The sequence below is a fragment of the Cricetulus griseus genome, chromosome 4 (assembly GCF_003668045.3).
Source record: "Cricetulus griseus strain 17A/GY chromosome 4, alternate assembly CriGri-PICRH-1.0, whole genome shotgun sequence".
Taxonomy (NCBI): domain Eukaryota; kingdom Metazoa; phylum Chordata; class Mammalia; order Rodentia; family Cricetidae; genus Cricetulus; species Cricetulus griseus.
Window position 1 is genome coordinate 34,981,907 of NC_048597.1, and position 22,261 is coordinate 35,004,167.

The 22,261-nt window shown below is 38.8% G+C and overlaps 1 protein-coding gene across 2 annotated transcripts in view; it reads left to right on the forward strand.

The window, feature by feature from the left end:
* Tbc1d23 (TBC1 domain family member 23) overlaps positions 1–22,261 on the forward strand; it is a 50,393-nt gene that overhangs the window by 13,003 nt on the left and 15,129 nt on the right. The window contains exons 2-12 of one of the 2 annotated variants that reach the window (XM_027412484.2): positions 60–171; positions 2,102–2,207; positions 3,818–4,022; positions 8,430–8,553; positions 10,092–10,216; positions 10,304–10,350; positions 10,651–10,754; positions 14,862–14,984; positions 16,105–16,197; positions 18,386–18,556; positions 21,609–21,651. In XM_027412484.2, coding sequence (XP_027268285.1) covers positions 60–171; positions 2,102–2,207; positions 3,818–4,022; positions 8,430–8,553; positions 10,092–10,216; positions 10,304–10,350; positions 10,651–10,754; positions 14,862–14,984; positions 16,105–16,197; positions 18,386–18,556; positions 21,609–21,651 — 1,253 coding nt within the window. Of the gene's footprint in view, positions 1–59; positions 172–2,101; positions 2,208–3,817; positions 4,023–8,429; positions 8,568–10,091; positions 10,217–10,303; positions 10,351–10,650; positions 10,755–14,861; positions 14,985–16,104; positions 16,198–18,385; positions 18,557–21,608; positions 21,652–22,261 lie in introns of those variants that run through there. The other variant, XM_035444453.1, reaches the window with a different exon arrangement.

Here is a 22,261-nt window from a genome sequence, read left to right on the forward strand (position 1 = left end):
AAAAAAAGGTGATTCAAGAGTAGTTTTAATGAACAGAATGTTTCTTTCTTCTCTTTTAGGGAAAAAGATCTTGAAGAAGCCCTGGAAACAGGAGGTTGTGATCTTGAAACTTTGAGAAATATAATTCAAGGGAGACCACTGCCTGCTGAACTGAGGGCCCAGGTTTGGAAGGTAACTTGAAACTGATGAGTAAACTGTAGTCACTCAACAGGATTTTTAATAATTGGTTTTCATCTCTCTGAAAAGACTGTTTATGAGGAGGCCGCATCTAGAAAATTGATCTGAGTAACTAGAAGTATGTTTCTGAGCCAGGTGGAGTGGCGCATGGTTTAATTCCTGCCTGCACTGAGAGGCAGAGACAGGCAGATAGATCTCTGTGAGTCGGGGGTGGGGGGTGAGGGGGGGCTGCTCAGTATAGTGAATTCTAGGCCAGCCAGGAAGACTTAATGAGACCCCCAAGTCAAAATAAATGTTTCCTATACTTAATGATAATATTTGCAACGGTGATGTTTTTATAGCCACTAGAAATGGCTGTAATCCCTATGTAGATTGTTAATGAACGTTAACTAAGTGAAGGAACATAAGTAGTAAGTAAAATAGAACACATGCAGCCACACATGGTATACTAAAGTATATATGTCCGTGAGTCTTGGGGTTGTAGTTTTTCTTTGCTTTTCCAACTGTCCTCTAATGTATGTGGGGTTTTGTTTGGGGGCTTTTCCTTTGTTTTGTTTGAGACAGGATCTTGCTATATTTCACTGCCTCACCTTGCAATTCACTTTCGGGTGATGGGTGAGCACCACCACTCCTCAACAACTATGGTCACACAGATGGCCCTGAGTAAACCAAATGGATCCTACAACAGAAACAGAAGTCATGGATCTGGGAAACGGACAGATAGGGAAAGATGCAGGCTTGATAAGGGGTGGGGGATTGAAAAGAAGAAGAAAGAAAATGAACAAGTATTTACATACCTGTGGACATTTATAAGCATGAAGGATGAAATAAAAATCATGTTACTAGGGGCCTGGAGAGATGGCTCAGAGGTTAAGAGCACTGGCTGCTCTTCCATAGGTCCTGAGTTCAATTCCCAGCAACCACATGGTGGCTCACAACCATCCGCTATGAGATCTGGTGCCCTCTTGGTGTGCAGATATACATGGAAGCAGAATGTTGTATACATAATAAATAAATAAAATTTTTTAAAAAATCATGTTACTACCAATAGGTTAACCACACAATAATGTCTAGGTGTTGTGTCCTTTCCTTTTTTCTCATGCACATATATATTTAAAACAGAATTGGAATTATAGCTGCATATAACATTCTGAGTGGGTTGGTGCAGGAATTTCAACACATAGGCTAGTGTGTGGCACATGGTGAGTGCTGTATCAGGCATTAGCCATTCTTGCTCCCATGGACAAGTTACTGTGACCTGTTTTTCACAATTTCACAGAGTCATCAACCTGCTGGTGCCATTCTTTATTTAATAGTTCCTCTAATTTGATGTCTGTGAAGGCAGAAATCTGTCTCCTAAAGCAGAATGTACAGATGCTGTGTGTGCCTTGCCACTGAAAAGAATGGAGACTTGTACAATGAACTATTATCTATCTATAACCCAACTGTTGTAGACTATTAATTTAAGGAGTGTTATTTTTGTCTCAGATAAATAAATAAATAAATAAATAAATAAATAAATAAGTTTTTACACATACTTGGAAAAACTTAGAAAATAACATCTCAATTCATTAAGTATTCTTTTTCATAATTTTTAATCGTACATGTCATAGGTATATTTTTTAATTGGCAATATTATATTCTTAGTTTTTACATTTCAAAAATAGTTGGCTTTAAATAAAGCCATGTTTGTAAGTAAACAAACATTGTGTAATTCACTCTATCCACTGAATCAACATGAATTGGGAAAATCTAATATAGGAGCAGTTTGTCACTTGGTGGTGGTGGCACTTGGTAGTGTGCATATACTTAAGCTTGTAATCTTTTGGTATTATTCCCAAGTTCTTGCTTTCCTTAGTGCAGCATATTTTACAGGAAGGAGCAACAATAATGATGCTAGTTGCTTTGAACATCTTTCTTCCAGATTGCTCTGAATGTAGCAGGAAAAGGCGATAGCTTGGCATCATGGGATGGTGTTTTAGACTTGCCGGAGCAGAACACTATTCATAAAGATTGCTTAGAGTTTATTGGTAAGTTGATGACTGTGAAAAAAAAGATATCTTGTTATAGTTTGGAATATGCTGAATTTGTAAAAGTCTTGTAGATAGTTTGGACCTTTTAAAAAAAATCTTGAGACATACAATTTTGAGAAAGAGCCCAGTTTTTACTGTTCATTTTATATTATTGATTTTTTTTTCACATTTGCAGTTTTGTTGTGCTCTTCACCTTGTTTCTCACGTAACTGTAGGGCCACATGATTATATGTAGCCTTTAAATAAAGAGACTGTGTTCTGAAAGTTTATCTATGAATATCAGATCATGTTCTACTATTTTCAAATTATTCCAAATCACGGGTGAATAGGTTTCCAACTACTCTACAAAAATCTGTTAGTTCATGATACATATTAAGCTAATGTAGTTTATACCTGTCTTTTCTAATTATTTATAGTATGTTGGAATCTTTTGTTTTTCTTTCTGTTACATCTTAGTTAATGCATTGGTTAAATAGACTTCAGTGTACTAACTATTCAGAAACTATATGTGAGATGTAGCTCAGTATGAGAGTGCTTGTCTAACATATATAAGAGCCTGGGTTCTGTCACCAGCACTAGAAACAAGCAGACGGGCAGGTGGATAGAAAGACTATATTGCTAGTGTGAACAAAAGAAAGGGAATTTGGGCCAGAGATTTGAAGACTTCACGATGTATATTTCATATTTCTGACATTACCTTGATTTTAATAATAATGGTTATAGTTTTGTTCATACTTCACTTGCATTTTATGTCTGTTTCTACAGTATGAGAATACCAGTATGAGAGTCATAGGTAATTTTGCTTGTGTATGTTCGATTAGCTTTATTACAAAATAAAAACTAAGATTTAAAACAAGGGAAGAGAAGGAATGAAGTACTGGATTTTCTGGTAGAGAATGAATTTTCCCTCTACTTGCCAAAGCTTCACATTGTAGAGCAATTGATAGTCTTGTTAGAAAATGTCCTTTGGCTTTCCAGCAGCATGGATTATGCCTGTTATTGCCCACTACCCTGCTTCAAATTGGGCATCTTACGTTTAACATAAATATGGTCAATATTAGTAAGTACTGTTTGTTAGTAAACTGTCTTCTGTCTTCTCTTTTCTCTGAAGGTTAGGTAAGAAAACACACATTTCATGTGAATCTGATAGTTGTTCAGTAGCAGCTGTTTTGCTTTAAGTTAGAAAGAAGATTAGGGAGAATATATTCAACATAAATACATCATTGTATGACAGATGATGTCCTTAGGTAATACAGTACCATGTACAAATGAATATACACGAGGACAGCTTTAAAAATTAAAACTAGAATGTTATAATTTTGATTTTGTGTCTTAGGTTTTTATCTGTGAGCCAGTGTCTATTAAACATAAGAATTGCTAGACATAGCTCAGTGATAAAGCATTTACCTAGCATATGCAAAGCAATGGTTCTATTTCACTACTATAGAAAAAGAAAAAGAAAATTAGAAGAAAAAATACTGATACAGCTTTACTGCTTTTATCATAGTTTAATACACTCACCTAACATATTTGTGAACAAGTAGTATGCCCTGTCACTGAGCCTCTAGGAGTTCCCTGATAACCTTAGTTTGATGCTTTATTTCTAGAGCAGCTCTCAGTGCCAGAGGAGAAGGCAGCAGAATTACTTCTGGATATTGAATCTGTAATTACTTTTTACTGTAAATCACGCAATGTTAAATACAGCACATCCTTGAGCTGGACTCATCTACTGAAACCACTGGTGTATCTCCAGCTGCCTCGCAGCGACCTATACAACTGCTTTTATGCCATCATGAATAAGTACATTCCCAGGTAAAATGTGATTTGGTAGTAGTTATAAAAGTCCATTTCACTTTGAAATAAAGTGATGGTAAAGTAAAAGGGTCAAGTAACTTTTAAGGTTGTAGAGGTATAATTCTATTTGACTTTGTTCTTACGACATTTAGAAACATTTATTTATTATGTGTATGAGTATTTTGCCTGCATGTATGTATGTGTGCCACATGAGTGCCTGGTGCCTGAGGAGGCCAGAATGGGGCACCTAATTTCTGGAACTGAGTTTACAGATGGTTATGAGCCACCATGTCGGTGCTGGGAATCCAACCTAGGTCCTCTGGAAGAACAGCCAGTGCAGTGAAGTGCTGAGCCATCTCCCCAGCCCCCATTATAAAGATTTTTTTAAGGGACTCTTTTTATTAGGAAGTTGTGCTACTAGAGTTTATATCTGTAGCTTAACTTAAGGTTTATTTTTGATGTTATCTTTACCACAATATCTTAACCTAAAAGTAAACAGGATTTTGTAAGTTCTGCTTTATGTGAGGTGTTAGGGTTGCAGTTAGGAATATCATCCTGCATATACAGTACTGCCTTATGGGACTGTTAGGACTTTACTTAGGAACATAGTCCTACATTTACAGATGTTGAACAAGTTAATTGAAATGAGCAGTCTTTGGAAGGTGAACCATAGAATGCTATAGGGATATAGTGTGGGTGACCTTATTTACCCTCAGAATCAAGGATGGCTTGCCCAGGCAAATGATGCTTTAGCTGACACTAGACAGACTCATAGCTGCTTATGGAGGGGACCATGGTGGTGGGGAGGGTGGGAAGGCCCTCATAAGGCCAAAAGTGGTTGTAGTGCTATGGTTTGGGTAGTCAGATTTTCAGAGCCCAAAGAAGCTTTAAATATAATCTCATCCAGTGACTTGGCTGTTCAAGGGCAGATACACATGCTGGGAATATGCTCACACTAAGCTGTACTCCAGTCCCTTGTTGAAGTTTTTGATTTTGATTTCACCGCTGGCTAATGATGTTAAACATCTTTTTATATGTTTATTGGTAATTTATCTTCTTTGAAGAAATGTTTAGCCAAAAAACAAATCTATAGACAAATAACATCTAAAGAAGAAGAAGAAAAAAAAAAACAATGCTGATTCAGCCAGAAGTCCCAGGAGTTTAAGTACACCAAACCTATTTGTGTATGTTTTTTTAAAGCCCCGGGAGATTATGGTTAGAGCAGAGTGGTGAACCTCTGTGCTTCCTTGAAGCCACACTTCTCTATATAAAGAAAAACGGTCCCAAAGATACTGAAGGAGAAGGCCATGGTCATGGCAAAGCTGAAATTGGGATGCCTGGTTGGGAATAATCCTATCATACTATGCCTGTGAGCTGCCTGTGTTTTATTACTTGTCATGGCCATCTCTCAGTGTAACAGAGCTAGTCACAGCAAGACATGATGTCCCAGCACTGTCTCTAAAAATGATGACAGTGACATGTGTACAGGAAGGGGCTGTTATATTGAGCTATGTCATGCCTCATCTTGTCACATTCTTCCTCTTCCTTTTTACTTGCTTGTTGTTATTTTTGAGACAGGGTTTCTCTAACAACCCTGGCTGTCCTGGAAATTGCCCTGTAGACCAGGCTGGCCTTGAACTGCCTGAACATAATACACAGACATACATTCATGCAAAACTCTCAAACACAGAAAATTAAATTTTAAATTAAACAAAGAAACAACAACAAAACAAGCAAGTAAGCTGTGCATGGTGACTCACCTGCAATCGAAGCACTCAGAAGAATCCTAGCACTCGGGAAAGTGATGGGAGGGTCACTATGGACTCAAGGTGAGCTGGGACTGCACAGTCAGTTCCAAGCCAGCCTGGACTACAGAGTGAGACACTGTCTCAAAAGACAAAAATAACAAGACAGTGATAGTTAAGTCATAACAAACCATTGCATTGATGTAAAATATTGTATTTACATATATAATTTTCATTTATTCCCTTTGAGTGGCATTTTTATTTATTTTTATTTTTGTAGGACTGAGAGTTGAACCTATGTCCTTACACATGTCAAGTGTATGTTCTATCACTGAACTAAACTGCCATCTCTAAATAATATTTAAAAATATTCTCTAATGATGCTTTATTTGTTGTTTTGTTTGGAGATAGGGTTTCTCTGTGGCTTTGGAGGCTGTGCTGAAACTCACTCTGTGCCTGCCTCTGCCTCCTGAGTGCTGGGATTAGAGGCATGTGCCACTAACGCCCGGCTCTAATGATGCTTTTAAAAGTTTTAAAATTACATTTATTTCTTTATTGTGTATGTATGCATACATGTGCACGCCACAGTGTATGTGTGGAGGTCAGAGGAGTGGGTTCCTGGGTTAGGTCATGAAGCTTGGTGGCAAACCCCTTTATCTCTTGAGCCATCTCGATGGCCCTAATGATGCTTTCAAATTAAAGCTGTGATAATTTAGTGGACTGTTGCAAGTGCAACTTTTTTCTTTGCTTCATTTTCTTTAAACTTTGCTTTTTAAGGCTGTACCCCTGCAAAAATAGTTTGTTGAATTTATGTACTAAGTTTTACATATTGTGCTTTTCTCTATTAAAAAAAAGTTTATATGGGAAGATGGTTAGTATTGCATAGTGAATTAAGGCCCAGTTTCTGTGTTTTAAGTCATGGTTCCATAATTTGTTATTGCTAGTGCTGTGGCCTTCAGTGACTTACTTGAACCTTGGTTTTCTCATTTGTAAAATGGGTATGGGGGTCAATAGGTTGTTTGAAGATAAAATGGAATAAGTTTGTGAAATGCTTGTTACAGTGTTTGGTAGTGTTTCTTCAATAAGTAATTAGCTTTTATCATGATGGCCTGGGCTTTAGATGTTTCACTAATACATCAGAGAAAAGTCTTGCCTTGTTCCTTTGTAATGAGTAGGGTGTATCTCAGTACAGAAGCTGAAGTAGTTTATGGAGACTGGCCTTTGATTGAAACCTGCAGGCCCAAATGAAGAGAGTTAGTCATCACTGTTCCTAGTACCTCCCGACTTTAACAAACCACTGGGCAGAGTAGCCATGGTTTTGGTTCTTTTGGTTTGTTTTTAGATACAGTGATTAAAAGTAATGAGGTCCCTTCAAGAGTCAGTAAGATCAAGCTGCTGAAAATCTGCTGTCTTTGGTAGATTATATTGCCATGAAATAAGTGTTGGGTTTTGAGGTGTTAAGTACACAGATATACTAAATAAAGTGTGGTGACAGTAGTATCAACAAATCTTCAGCACACAAATGATTTCTGTGGATGCTACCCAAGTCAGACTTACAGATTCGGCTTCTGTGTTCCCATCAGAGACAGCATGTGGTCAGGAAGAAACAACTGTCTCCTGAGTACTGAGCTGGCATGACCCGTCTGTACCTGCTCCATCCTATACCTGATAGAGCAGATGTGTGGTAGCCGTTTGAAGTCAGGGAGCTCCCATGACCACTGTAGGCAGATGAGCCTTTTTTTTTTTTTTTAATTCTAGTTATTTATTATGTATAGTGTTCTGCCTGCATGTACACCTGCATGCCAGAAGAGGGCACCAGATCTCATTAGAGATGTCTGTGAACTGAACTCTGACCTCTGGAAGAGGAGCCAGTGCTCTTAACCTCTGATCCATCTCTCCAGCCCCCAGATGAGCCTTCTCATTATAGATGGCTGTGAATTGAACTCAGGACCTCTGGACTGACTAGATGAGATGCTGCCTGAGTTACTAGCCAGAGGCCACAGGGAACTCAGGCATCAGAACACGCCTCTGTCCTTTTACAATTCCTCTTCTAAAGTATCTGAACAGGAATGTGATGTCTCTTTGGGAAAAAGCCTTGTGGTAATAAAAATGGTGACTCACTTTGAAACAGCATAAGTTCAAGTTTTTCATCTTATTTACACAACATCTCTGAAGCTGGGCATTTAGTACTGTCTGGACTTTACTCTGGACACCTGGTACCCAGGCTACTTGGATGTTTCAAAGGCTCAGAAGTCATATTCTGAAATGTCATCTGTGGTCTTCTCAGACTTACACCTTTGCTGAAAGACATTCCTCCCTGAATATATAAACTGTGGTGCAAACTTGAAGCAGTCCAAGGAGTTTCTGCTTACTTGGCGAGGAAGGAGGAGGCTGGACTGATTTGGGGCCTTCTAGAACTTTGGGTACCCTACGTGTATCACTGTAACCTAAATGCTATTTTTAGCATCCCCGAAATCCTCTCACCTGAGTTGCCCCTGGGTTTACCTGGAAAACCTCTCTCCAGTGGCTGAGTGTCAGCTATGGCAGGTCTTTGAAAGCTGTTAGAGAGCTCTGCCTGGCTCTCGGAGGGCCTGCTGTGAATGCGGGGACGCTCTGAGGGTGAGGGGAGGAAGTGGGTGTCTGACCTGGTAATGAGAGACTTTACTCTTCTTTCTCGTAGGGATTGTTCCCTGAAGGGGAGGCCATTCCATCTCTTCCGATTGCTCATCCAGTACCATGAACCTGAGCTTTGTTCTTTTCTTGATACAAAGAAAATTACTCCAGACTCCTATGCACTCAACTGGGTAATAAAGTGAAAGTAGGAACATTTAATGAAAAATAGTTTATATAAAACTGTAGTTAGTTAGAGGCAGGAAAATTGTGGGTTCAGCGTTAGGCTGGGCTACATAGTAAATTGCTGAATCCCTCCCCCCAAACCAGGACATTAGTCTTTTGTTATTTTGCATATATAGAGAGAAATAGCAAAATAGATTATATATTAGTAAATATTATATATTTATATGCCACATGTATCAAAATTAATTCCTATTTTTTTGTAACTATATATAAAATACTTATAAGCATACCTGTATAGATGAGTTCTGGTTAAAACTTTGAGTGTTGAAACTGTTGATAGTGTATATTTGAACTGGTAAATAAGCATGAGGAACTAAAATTACCAAATGGTTAGCATCAGAATATAAATTACAACTGAGTGCTTTTCCTTCTGAATTTATGCTTTCAGTGGGACGTCTCACTCCCCATCTCATGTTTTCTCAAGGCTTTGAGCCCAGAGCCCCAGATGCTCTTAGAATTTCTTGATGAGCCATTGTTCATATGAATTATGTTGATTAGGAGGTAAAGCTAAGGAATTTTTATTATTTGCTTTTAGTTTATCAAAAAGTAATGCTGAATCTATTATATGCTACCATAGTTAGTCTACATTACAATGAAAACATGACTACATTTCCCAAAGTAGTGAGAATAATTCAATTATTTTATATTTTTATGTTTCATTATTGTTCACTTAAATCAAAGGCAGATGGGCTCATGTAACTGTTTCTACATTTATTCACTTTGTAATGTTACCTTGCAGTGGTCTGAGAAATTCTGCTCATTAGTGAGGGAATGAGTGTGAACTAGGAAGTAAAAGTCTTAAGAATTTTTGTGAAATAGCAATGAGTTATGAATTTCCCACTCAGAATCTTGGGGATTTTAGGATCATCAGATCATACTCCAACTCCAAGAATACTCTACTAGGCTGACATGAAGATATTCCTACATCATTGGTTGAGTGCTGGAAGACTACTGAGGAACTAAACATTCTTTGATCATGTCTTACCCACCATTTCTTTAGGGAGATTCCCATTCTGCCTCCTGGTAACTGTGTGAGTGTAGGCACTTGGCTCAGAGCTCCAGTTTCTTTATCTATAAAATGGGAATAATAATACAATAATGTCTCAGGAGTCAATGGGACGCACTTAGAAATCATAAATGGTAATCCAGGCATCCACGGTAGAGGTGTATGTTGATCACTCTAGAGTTAATTATCTCTTTTCTCAGTACTGGAGAAAACGAGTATTCTTTTGGGTTGTTTGTTTTCGTTTTTTCACAGAAGTAGAAATGGAAGCTTTAATGAGGTTTAATGACATGCCTTAAGTCACACAGCTAGTTAAGTGACCCCAATGTCCTGCCTTTCGATTTCATATGCTAAAGTTAAGGTGCACATTAAATACCAGGTGCAGATGATTTGCTATGATGTTGCTGACTAGTTTGCTTCACTAACTTGAAAAGGCTGAGTCAGCTCCAGTGGTTTATGTCTCTCTCTCTCTCCTGACTGTAGCTTGGGAGCCTTTTTGCACATTACTGTTCCATCGAAGTCACCCAGGCGATATGGGATGGATATTTACAGCAAGCAGATCCATTTTTTATTTATTTTTTAATGTTAATTATCCTTGTTAATACAAAGTAAGTATCAAGTATGTTATTCTTTTTTTCAACTTTTGATACAGTGCTTTAATATTGAATTCAAGTTCTCTCGGTTTCTTTTTACAGAGATGTTATTTCAGCACAAGAGTCTAACAGCAAAGAAGAAATTAGCCGTAAGTAGTGCGAAATAACACCTGAGGTCACGAGTCCTTTGACCAGCCTCTAACTATAGTCACTTCATCTAGAGTGTTACAGGATAGGTGTGGCAGAGTTCTGAAGTTCCGTTCAGGTCTCATGTTCTTAAACACAAGACCCTGGGTCCAGTTCCCAGCATTGTGTAAAGAATGAAAACAGCTGATCAAAGATGAGCTGAAATTTTTTAAATATATGTTTTACCTTTAAACTTAAATAGTGCTAGTTATTATATTTTTCACAAATGATTAATTGTTGTCCTATCTGTATCTACATTTCAGATTTCTTGGAAAATACTCCATCCAGTTTGAATCTGGAAGATATAGAAGACCTCTTCTCTTTGGCTCAGTATTACTGTAGTAAAACACCAGCTTCTTTTAGGAAGGTAAAGATGAGAAACGGCAAATTGGTCTGTGTTGGATGTTTTGTGTTCTTTTCTTGTTTACAGTGTGTTTACTTAAGTTAAAATATTTCAATTATGGTTCTTTTCCACTTTTTCAAAAACGTGTTATTTTTGTGATCTTTTACTATAAATTCTTTCCCTAGTAGAGAAATAGACTTAACAGCTAGTTCTACCAACTGTTGGCATGACTGCTGCTCAGTGGTATGGTTAACAGGAAGGCTTGTATTGTAGATATGAGAGAGAACAGCCAGAAATATCTGGAAGAGTCCAGAGCAGAGAAAGGAAGTATTAGAAGGAACATGGCCCGCAGACTAGACCTGGCCATGAGAGAAGCAGGTTTGGAGTAGAGAAGGGGCATAGAGAGGGGAAGAGTGCGAGAGTAGAAAGGGGGGAGGGGAGGAGGGATGTACACACACACACACACACACACACACACACACACACACACACACACACACACACACACGAGGGTGGAGAAAGTGTGAGAGACAGAGAGCAGAGAGGAAGATAGAGACAGAAGGGGGAGAACAAAGGAAGGCAGAGAGAGAGAGAGAGAGAGAGAGAGAGAGAGAGAGAGAGAGCGAGAGAGAGAGAGAGCGCATAATGAAGATAGCTGGGGGAAGGAAGCTGGGGGGGGTTAGGGTAAGGGAGGAGGCGGGAAGAACTAGGATGCTAGCATGAACTTTGAATTGTGTCGCAGGTACTTGTGATGCTAAGGGAGCCTGGAGGCTGGCATACACTTGAGTATGCTAATAGCCACCACAGATAGTGGCCGAGGGGAACTGGCTTCACAAGTTGAAAGGTTCAGGCTTTAATGCTGATCGGGATCGGCGATATCTCTCTAAGAGACAGACCCCGCCCCCTAACAACAGTCAGGGCACACACAGGGATGTGCCATCACCACATCACCCACCACACATGCATGAGGACTCTGGGCGTGCGCGGAACCTCAGTGCGCATGCGCGGTCTTCCCTTTAAACGTTCCAACTTCCCTGCTGCTCTCTCTCTTTACTCTCTGTTTCTTCTTTGCTCTGCTCGTCTCCCACCTACAGGCTTTCTCTGCCTCTCTATGGCCACCGGCCATGGTGGTCAGCCCTTACCCCTGTTTCTCTTCTCTCTTAGTCTCCCTACTCTGCTGGGCCTAATAATAAACTAGTTAACATGCCTCATCCGCCTCTTTTCCTCTTTTTCTTTATATCTAATTTAAACAAAAACATAACACAAGTCCCTGAGGAATGCTGGCTTTTGTCTAACTGCCAGAATTTGGGGGAGTGGAATTTCCTTTAGGCTTGACAAAAAATAATAGCAGAAAGCATCTTGCCTTTGTTCTGTTTCTTTGTTAGTTTCTAGTCTTGAGATTACTTCCTAAACTAGTGCTTTTGTAACTTTAGAAATTCAAAGATCCAATGGTGGGTATGTAATTAGGTCTCCTTTATGTGGAGTTGATCCTTGGATGACCATAGATATGCAGAGCTGCCTTATTGGGGTCACTTTGCCTTAGAGGCATATATATGTATAAAACTAATTATGGAAATAGAACCTGGTCTGTCCATATAAGGTTACTTGTGCGTCTGTTTACAGGGCTGGCCACTTGGTATTAGGTAACTAATGGATGTCCTCTTCCTTAGGGAACGCTATTTCTCCCATGCTCAGCATTCCTTAATTGCCTGAGGTTCTTTTTGAGTTGAGACCTCATGAGCTTTCTACCCTTCCCATATTAACATGTCTATTGGTGTCTTATTCAGGTCATGCTTAGGCAGTTGTGTTGGTGAAGCTTCATGGGTGTAGCTTCTGATATTTCTAGGAAACTTTCTCTTCCTCTGGATCTTACAGTCTTTCTGCCCCCTCTTCTTAGATGATCCCTGAGCCTCGGGTGCAGGAGCTGTGTTGTAGATGTATCAGTTGTAGGTGGTTCCATAACTCTGTTTTGATCAGTTGTGATTTTCTATAATGGTTTCCTCAATGAGGAGTGAGAGCTGCACTTCCCTGCAGATTTCATGATTGTGTTTTCCTTTACAGCTGAACACTTTTCCACAGTGTAAATGTACCACATTTTCATCATCCATTTGTCTGTTGAATGGCATTTAGGTTTGTTCCCAGTTTTTAGCTATTGCAAATGGAGCAGCAATGATCTGTAGAGTAGAATGTCAAGTCCTTTAGGCACATGCCAAGGCGTGGTATAGCTAAATCAATCATACGGTAGATTTATTTCTAGATTTTTGAGAATTCTCCACACTGATTTCCAGAACAGCTAGAGCAGTTTGCAATCCACCAACAGTGAATGAGGCTCCCCTTTCCTCACACCCTCTCTAGCAGCATTTACTGTCAGTTTGTTGATTTTGCTATTCTGACTGGGATAAGGTGAAATCTCAAAGTTGTTGTGATTTGCATTTCCCTAATTGCTAGGGACAATCAACATTTTTTGAAATATTTCTTAGCCAATTTTATTTATTCTTTTGGAGAACTCTGTTTAGATTCCAAGCCTAGTTTGAATAGATTGCTTGGTTTTTTTGACCCTTTGTTTTTGTTTTGTTTTTTTTTTTACTTTATATATTCTAGCTGTTAATCCTCTGTTGGATGTATAACTGGCAAGCTCTTTCCCATTCTATGGGCTCCTTCTTCACCCAGCTAATTGTTTCTTTAGTTGTGCAGAGCTTTTTAGTTTATGAAGTCCACTTGCCAGTTGTTAACCTTAATTCTTAGGCAAATGGAGTGCTATCCAGACAGTCCTTTTGTACACCTTTGTTTTCTTGTAGAAGTTTTGGTGTCTTAGGTTTCATGATTGGGTCTTTGATACATTTGAAGTTAGTTTTTATGCAAGGCTATAGATACAGGTATAATTAAATTCTTCTGCATGTTTTCCTAGTACCATTTATCCATTATACCATTTGCTAGAAATACTTTCTTCTGTCCAGCATATGCTTTTTAGCATCTTTGTGAATTCTAAATGACTGAAGCAACATACACTCATGTTTGGGTCTTTGATTTTGTTCCGTTGGTCTACATGTTTGTTTTTTTGTGCCAGGATCATATTGTTTTTTATTATTGTGGCTTTCTAATATATGTTGAGATCTGGGATGGTAGTTCCTATGGCATTGTTCTTTTTGCTCAGGATTGTTTTGATTATCCATGGATTTTTTGTGGTTCTATATGAATTTTATAATAGTTTTTTCTACTCAATGAAGAATGAAATAGGGATTTTGATTGTGATTGTGTTGAATCTGTAAATGGCTTTTGGTAGAATGGCCATTTTCATAATATTCTACCAATCCATGAGCATTGGTTTTCTAGTGTCTTTATCTCTTCCTTCAGAGGTTTAAAGTTTTCATAGTAGAGGTCTTTCACTTCCTTGGTTAGGTTTATTCATAGGTATTTCCTTGATGTTGTTGTGAATGAGAGTGTGTCCATGATCTCCTTTTCTCTGTGTTTGCATGCAGGAGTCTCTTCGACCCCCACAGCCAGCAGAGTAATGACCTGTGGGAAGGCAAGAAGGCAGTTTGGTTCATCACAACTCAGTAGCCAGTATTGGTTCAAAGTTCAGGAGTCTGATCCCCTGTAGTTTAAGCGTATTTTAATGCAGCACAATTTGGTGAAAATTTTTCCTGATGATAATTAACTCAATCCTGCTCACAATAACCCTTAAGACATGACTACATCAAAACTCTTTGTAAAGTACATGGTGACATCTTCCATAATGATGGGATCTATAGATTGACTATATGTGACACCTTCTATAAAGATAGGGTCCGTAGGTTGACAGACTCACTATAAGCATCCGGGGTGGATCCAGGGTATTCTTGGTCATACTTAGGTTGTTAACCGCCTCCTCTCCAATCTCTGGGTGGAAAACAGGTCCATACCTCTGTCCTTTGAAGAGACAACCCAGTGTGTTTAGCATTCCTGGTTCCTTAGTGCTTGTCTGTGAACACAAGAGCCTCTGTGCCTCCTGCATTTGTTGTTATGTATAGAAATCAGTTAGACCCAAGGTGGTAGCAGCTATTTTACACTTTGCCATAGTTTAATAGAAATATGTTTAGGAAGAGCATTTTTATTTTTCTTTGTAATGTTTACAGTTTTCTCTCTGTGTAGGATAATCATCATCTCTTTGGTAGCACCCTGTTGGGAATCAAGGACGATGAGGCAGATCTGAGCCAGGCTCTGTGCTTGGCTGTCTCAGTGTCAGAGATCCTTCAAGCAAACCAGCTGCAAAGGGTAAGCAAAGAAACCCACCTGTCAGGCGCTGTGCCCTTCAAATGTAAGGAGCTGGGGCTGCGGTTACAGCTGTGTGTTAGCATGTACTTTGTATGCTTGAGGACCTGAGTTCAGTACCTGCCACCAAAAAGAAATAATCAACATTCCCACAAAATTAATGTACCATCACATTGCCTTTGTAGATGAGTATGCTGTCTCCTGTCCATGTGGCTTGTGGGTTATTTTGATTGGCAACAATTATTTTTTGTTTCTCTTGACACCAATTTTATGAATTGCCCTTTTTTATATGTCATTAAAACAAATGAACATGGCATTGTATGAAGAATTTAGTGGGGGACTTAGCCTTTGACACTTAAATCCTGGTTAGCTACACAGCTTGCTGAATTATATGACTTAATGCCATAAAGTAAGCAAAAGAGAATTATGAAAATATGTCATGGTTTTCTATTGTGTTCTTCATAAAAATATGAGTCAATTTAATGAGTAAGCTTTCTGACTATGTGCTGAAATTAAAGGACCTTGGCTAAGCTGTGCTGTATTTCCAAGGTTGTGCCTGCAAGAGGCTTATATGTGAGAAGATGGGGCTTTTATAGCACTTGTAGTTAAACTCCTACTGCTCCTTTATCTTTTGTGTGGGCTTTTAAATAATCACTCAACTATCTCTTTTCACAAATAACATTAAAAAGGAAATAAAGTCCAGGTTAAAAAGACTGATGTGAACCTAGCTCCTCCATAGACAAGAAAAAACGTCTAGTTCTTTGAATTGGATTGCTTGGAAGTTTGTGGACCTGAAAAGAACAATTTCTCTGGCATTGGGTTTAATAAAATGTGTTGATTCCCAATATCTTTAGTATTTCAGCTCAAATTCAACTCTTGCTTCATATTGAGACTTTCAAGCTCAGTACGTAAAAAAAGAAAAATGTGTTAACTATTTAAAATGGACACAAGTACATTAGATCCTGAAAGTTATTTTTGTATCCATACAAATCAGGTCTCCTAGTTCCCTGTGAGATCCATTTATAAACAACTTGTTCCATCATTTGGTTTCCTTTTACTGTTCTATCATGTGATGTGAACTTCCTGACAAGTTCCAGAATGTCAGATGTTGTTTCTCTTTCAGGAAGGAGTCCGGTTCTTTGTGGTGGACTGCCGTCCTGCAGAACAGTATAATGCTGGACATTTGTCAACAGCGTTCCACTTAGACTCAGACCTGGTTGGTACAAGTGCAGATCAGATGTTCTGTCACACAGAGTGGTTGTTCCCTGTGGCTCATAACTAGATTTACACAACCCGATGGGGATGCTTTCATTTTGCTTGAGGCAGAGTCTCTGCTCTGTGGATAGGGCTAGAGGTCCCCTTTCTCCCAGGGTCATCATAAAGAGTCAGTGACAGCTGTTAACTGTGGCTCACTATTCCTTCCCTTTGTTATGTCAGCAAATTCTGCAGTCACTGTGAGCCATCTCAAAGGTAGATCACTTAGCATTGTGCCTTGCACCTAGTAAGTACTGTAGAAATGTGAGCTCTTAGCATAATTGGTTAAGACTCCTGGGTGGTATTGATGGCAGCCATTTTTAAATTTGTGAGTATGTAATAACAAGCTGATATGCAGGCACAGGAGTAGCTGACATGTATGTGTGTGCTTACCTGTTAAATTCCCTGTCCTTGGGAGCTTTCAGGTGGAGAAGCAGGTAAAATAAATATGGTCGGTAGGAGGTGCTTAGAGCTGCTGAGAACTGGTACCATGTAGCCGCTCTGAGCCTCAGAGGTGGGGAGCAGACATAGGAATAGGGAGGCACCCTCACCCCCACCCCCATCCAGCCACCACCACCTCCACCTCCTATTCTCTTCCTCATGTTGTCTGGAAATGTTGGTCCTGGGGCCAGAGAGGACGTGTGTAAGGGCTAGGTGGTACTGAGCGGAAACTGACAGAAAATGAAGGTAGGACACAGAATTTTGACATCATGGGTGAGAAAGGACATGCTAACCTGTGGGTGTCCTCTGCATGGATACTGTGCCTCTCCCTCTGATTCCTTTCATGCTTATTCTTAACGTTTACTCATGATTCACAGATACCTTTGTTTTCATAAATTAACATTCTTTTCAAAGACTATTCTGAATAAGCCCTATTATCATCTTGCTCAGTCTTCCCCTTTAATACATAGGTACTGTATTTCTTCTTTTGCCACTTTTGCTTAACAGTTTCTTGGAGACCTTTCATTTAAACACATTTCCTTTACTGTTTCTGCAGAGGTCCATGGTGCAGTTATTGCCATAGTTTATTGCTCAATTAATGTACATTTAAATTACTTTCAGTTTTGATTAACAAAGCTGCTGTTGAAAACATTACACATATTTTGCTTAATTTTGCTAATAGTTCTGTAAGGCAGTAGACTATTCCAAGTAAAATTATTGGGTTGAGGGATACAGACATGTAAATTTTACTGCTCTTTAACAATCTGAAGTGCCTTATACTGCATCTGTGCGTGCTTTGTGTCATTAGCATTCTTGGGCATTGTCAGCCATGGGTTTTTTGTTTGTTTTCTAGAATGATGGCTGAAAATAGAAGTCAACAAGGTGCAAACACCTTTTTCTCTCTTTGTAAAGTTCCTTTTCCCATGGTGCTGGAGAGATGGCTGAGAGGTTAAGAGCACATGCTGCTCTTGCAGAGGACCTGAGTTTGTCTCCTGGCACCCACATGACAGCTCACAGCTGCCTATAAGTCTGGTTCTAGGAGACCTGACCCCTCTTCTGGCCGCCATAAACACCTGCACACATCGGTGCATTCACACACACTCATGCCTGCACACACACTCGTGTTACAATAAATAAATCTTTAAAGCTAATGTAAGAAATTACTCTTCTCTCTTTACTGTCCATTTTTCTATCAGATTTTTACTGTACTTTGTGATTTCAGTAATAATAGCTTAGTTTTTTGTAGTTATGGGCATAGTTTGTTGTGAATAAAAAAAATTGAATTTTTAATCTTTGTTTTTATCGATGCCTGAAGTAAATGATCAATAAGTGGTCTCATGTTTCTAATGTCTTCTAAGAAATACATGGACTGCCTTGTAAATGGAAAGTGAAAAACAGAACTGTTTTCATCTGTAGTTTTCACTTATTCTATTCAAAGTCAAACTCTTTTTGTTTAACGTTTGTTAATCATGTCTCAGGATTACTGAGGCTGAGCTTGGTTATAGATGAAATAAAATTTTCCCTCTAATTGGACAGTATTTTTCTCAACTTTTGCTCCAGTGTATACATGAGCTTTTTATTTTATCCCTGGGATTTCACTTACTTTTTGCTCTTATACCCCTTTTAAGCTTGGTTTTTAATGTTGGTAGTTTGCTTGGAAATTTTACAAATATATGCTTACCAAGTTTCTAATTTTTAAAATTATCTAGATGCTCCAGAATCCATCTGAGTTTGCACAGTCAGTAAAGTCCTTGCTGGAAGCACAGAAGCAGTCCCTGGAGTCTGGCTCCATAGCGGGTGGGGAGCACCTCTGTTTTATGGGCAGTGGCCGAGAGGAAGAAGACATGTATATGAACATGGTCCTGGCACACTTTTTACAGGTACGCTGATGTAGACTGTCCCATCTCTCCTGGTTATTGCTGACACCTTGAAGAAACCCATGGCTAATGTTCCTTTTGTATACTCTATCAGATTTGTCCATATTCTTTGTAACAGCGTCTTGACTTGGTATCTTATTAAGAAATTTCTTTTTTCTCAATATTTTTCTTATGTGCTCCTATGATATTTTTTATTTTAAGTTATAAACCATAGGAATCAACTTTTGTGTTGAAGAGAGGTAGGAATTATTTTTTTCCATTATAGGAAAACAACTGTGCTGTCTATCACTTTGTAGATGAGTTTTCTTAATATACTGGATTTCTCTGAAATGGACACATTTCAGAATGTATCCCAGATTAACTCTGTTGTATTAATCTTTGTCTCTTCATGTTCTAAAACTTTTAATAGTATATATCTGATGTATTTGAGTGCTTTTACTTGTTTTGATTATATATTATATATAATTTTATATGTAAATAATATATATTATATGTAACATATATCTGTTACCTATGACATATTTTGCCATTTTCTCCCTTGAGCTGGCTCTCTCTAGCACAGCTAAAGTGCACTGGTGATTTTATGCAGTTTGACCTTTGCCTCAACGTCTTAGCCATTGATGGCTCTTTATAAGAACAGCTGTTTGGTCAGTACTTCTTCTGTGGTTCCCACCCTGAAGTCCGTTCACAGGAAGACAGTGGTGACCCTCGACAGCTACTCCATCATGATGCGGTCACTAGTTCTCTTGTATTTTCTGAGGAATTTGGTTTGAGAAAATTTTTCTAACACTTAAGTCTTTGAAAAAGAAAAGGCAGAGAAGCAAAGGTATTTGGTGGAGAGTTTATCCAGCATCTACACATTCTTGAGGGAAAGGGCTGGAAGTTTATTTGGAAGAGTGCAGAAATCCAGACTTAACCCCAGTCATAAACCTAACTGGCCCATTTTCCAATGTTCCAGGGTAAACTAGGCTGTAAGAGATACCATATGGCAGGAGCTCGGGCTATTATGAACTTAACATTTGTTATTCTTTAAATTCATAATTGAGTTTCACAATACCCCCTAATTTTCATCACAATTTTTTTCTTTTTTTAAATTTAAATTAGAAACAAGCTTGTTTTATATGTCAATCCCAGTTCCCTTTTCCTCCCCTAAACTTTTTTAGAGAAATTGCAAGGTATAAGAACTGGGGGTTTGGGGCAATAGCTTAGTAAAGTGCTTGCCACAGAGTCTTGAGGACCTGAGTTTAATCTCCACACCCACATAAAAGGTAGGGTGTGGTGGTGTGCACCTGGAACCCCAGAATGGTGGGAGGTACAGACAGAGACAGGAGGATCCCTGGGACTCTCAGCTAGCTCCAGGCTCAATGAGTGACCTGGTCTCAAAAGAGATTGCAAGCAGCTCCAGGTTCAATGAGTGACCTTGTCTCAAAAGAGATTGCAAGCAGCTCCAGGTTCAATGAGTGACCTTGTCTCAAAAGAGATTGCAAGCCTTTCAGGAAGACCTACTACTGATTTCTGGCTTTTACCTGCATGTGCACAACCCCCCACACAACATACTCATGTACATATACACCCCATCACGCATGCACACACATGAATGCCTGTAGACATAAATGAAGATAATTAAAAACAGAAAGTAGGGACTGGAGAGATGGCTTAGCAGTAAAGAGTGAGGACTGCTCCTGCAGAAGACCGGTTTGGTTCCCAGCATCCACTAAAGACAACTTGCATCTTTCTGTAATTCCAGTTTCAGGGGATCTGATGTCTTTGCAGGCAACTGCACACACATGCATATACCTACACAAATATTTGTTGTTTTTTTATGTTTAAATGTTTTGTTGTTGGTATTGGTGGTAGTTTATTTTGTTTTGAGTCAGAGTCTCTCTACCTAGCTCTGACTGTTCTGAACTCACTATGTAGACCAGACTGGCCTCAAACTTGCAGATATCCATCTTCCTGCCTCTGCCTTCCAGGTGCTTGGTATAAAGGTGTATGCCACCACTCCCAGCTACTTTCTTTTAAAGTGGAGGAATAGATTGTTATAAGATCTTTATAACATAATCATACTGTCAAACTGTAATATAAAAAAATCTAATTAGTATTTACATTTTCTTGTTTTTCCTAGGTTTTAAAACATGGCATTATTATGTTTTTAGTTTGTGGGTTCCCAGTTTTTAATTTTATTCTCACATGGATTTATTGAAAAAACCCAATTAATTTGTCTTTGTAGTTTCCCACTACTAGTTTTCTACTTACATTCATTCACCTGCTGTTTCTTTCTCCATCTCTCCTTTGTTTTTCCATTACTTAGGTCCACTATCTATTTTTGGTTTTGTTATTTTTAATTAAAAATATGACCTTTTAGTTAATTTATTTGTATGTGTGCACATACACACATGACAGTGCATGAGGGGAACAGAGGACAGCTCCTTCTCTCCTGCTACCATGTGGGTTCTGGAGATTAAACTCAGGTGGTCAGGCTTGGTGGCAAGTGCCTTTACCTGCTGAGTCATCTTTCTGGCCCTAGTGGTTTTGTTGTTGGTTTGTTTTTTTTCCTTTTATGTAGCCCAGGCTGCCTCAGTTTTGAAACCTTGAGGACTTAGCCTGGAAAGCAACACATCTGACTGTTTAAAAGTTTTTAGTAGTTTGCAAAATTGTAACTCTGTCTTTTCCTTTTTTACAACCAGCTGTAATATTTTTATATTAGCTTTTAGTAAAGGACACAAAAGATTTGAAACTTTAAAAAGTTGCTTTGATTGTACTCTAAAATGCCATGTCATTCTGTTGTACTTGACTCTTGTGCTGTGGAGACTATAATACAAAACCGCCGTCTTAATAGCCACGAAGCTGTCCCCTTCTTTTGCTCAAGCACCAACCCCTGCAACATGTAAGATCAATACATGTAACTCTGTGCTACAGTCCAGACTGTCAAGGAAAAGTGACATGCTAGAAATGTAATATATATATATACATTGCGTTTGCTGGTGCTTTAGGACTATCTGGAGCTTTAGTTATCTGCATTTTATAATAATTGAAATTTTGTCTTTCATTACAGAAAAACAAAGAATATGTCAGTATTGCCAGTGGAGGATTTATGGGTAAGCCTGTAATGCATTAATTTTGTTTCTATTTTTCAGACAAAAAATACAGTGATTATCAGTAGAGCTAATTTAGAGTTCCATGTGTGTTTCCTGTCTCTAGTCATTTAATATTTTCAGAAAAGAGAAGGCAAGCAGAATATAGATAACAAATAACATAGGCAATTGAAATGAGTGAACATAAACTATTCAGATAAATAAATGTGCTTACTTAGCTGCTGTTTCAAAACCTTTTCTGTTTTTATTTCGCAAGGTGCTTGGGATTGAACCCAGGGGCTCATGCATGCAAGGCAGGCATTTTACCACCAACCTACATCCTCTAACTCCTGATCCTCCTGCTTCAGCCTTTTAGGTGGACCAGGAGTTTGACTGTGCTATATAGCAAATTCCAGGCTAGCCTGAGCTATATACAAAACCCTGTCTCAAATAAATAGATAGGTAAATAAATAAATAGCAACGCAAACAAAATCCCCACCATCAACCATAAAGTAAGTGTGTGTGTGTGTGTGTGTGTGTGTGTGTGTGTGTGTGTGTGTGTGTGTGTGTGTGTATTGTAAGATCTGGGGCTATAGCTAGGTTTGTGGAGTGCTTGCCTAGCATACACAGGCCT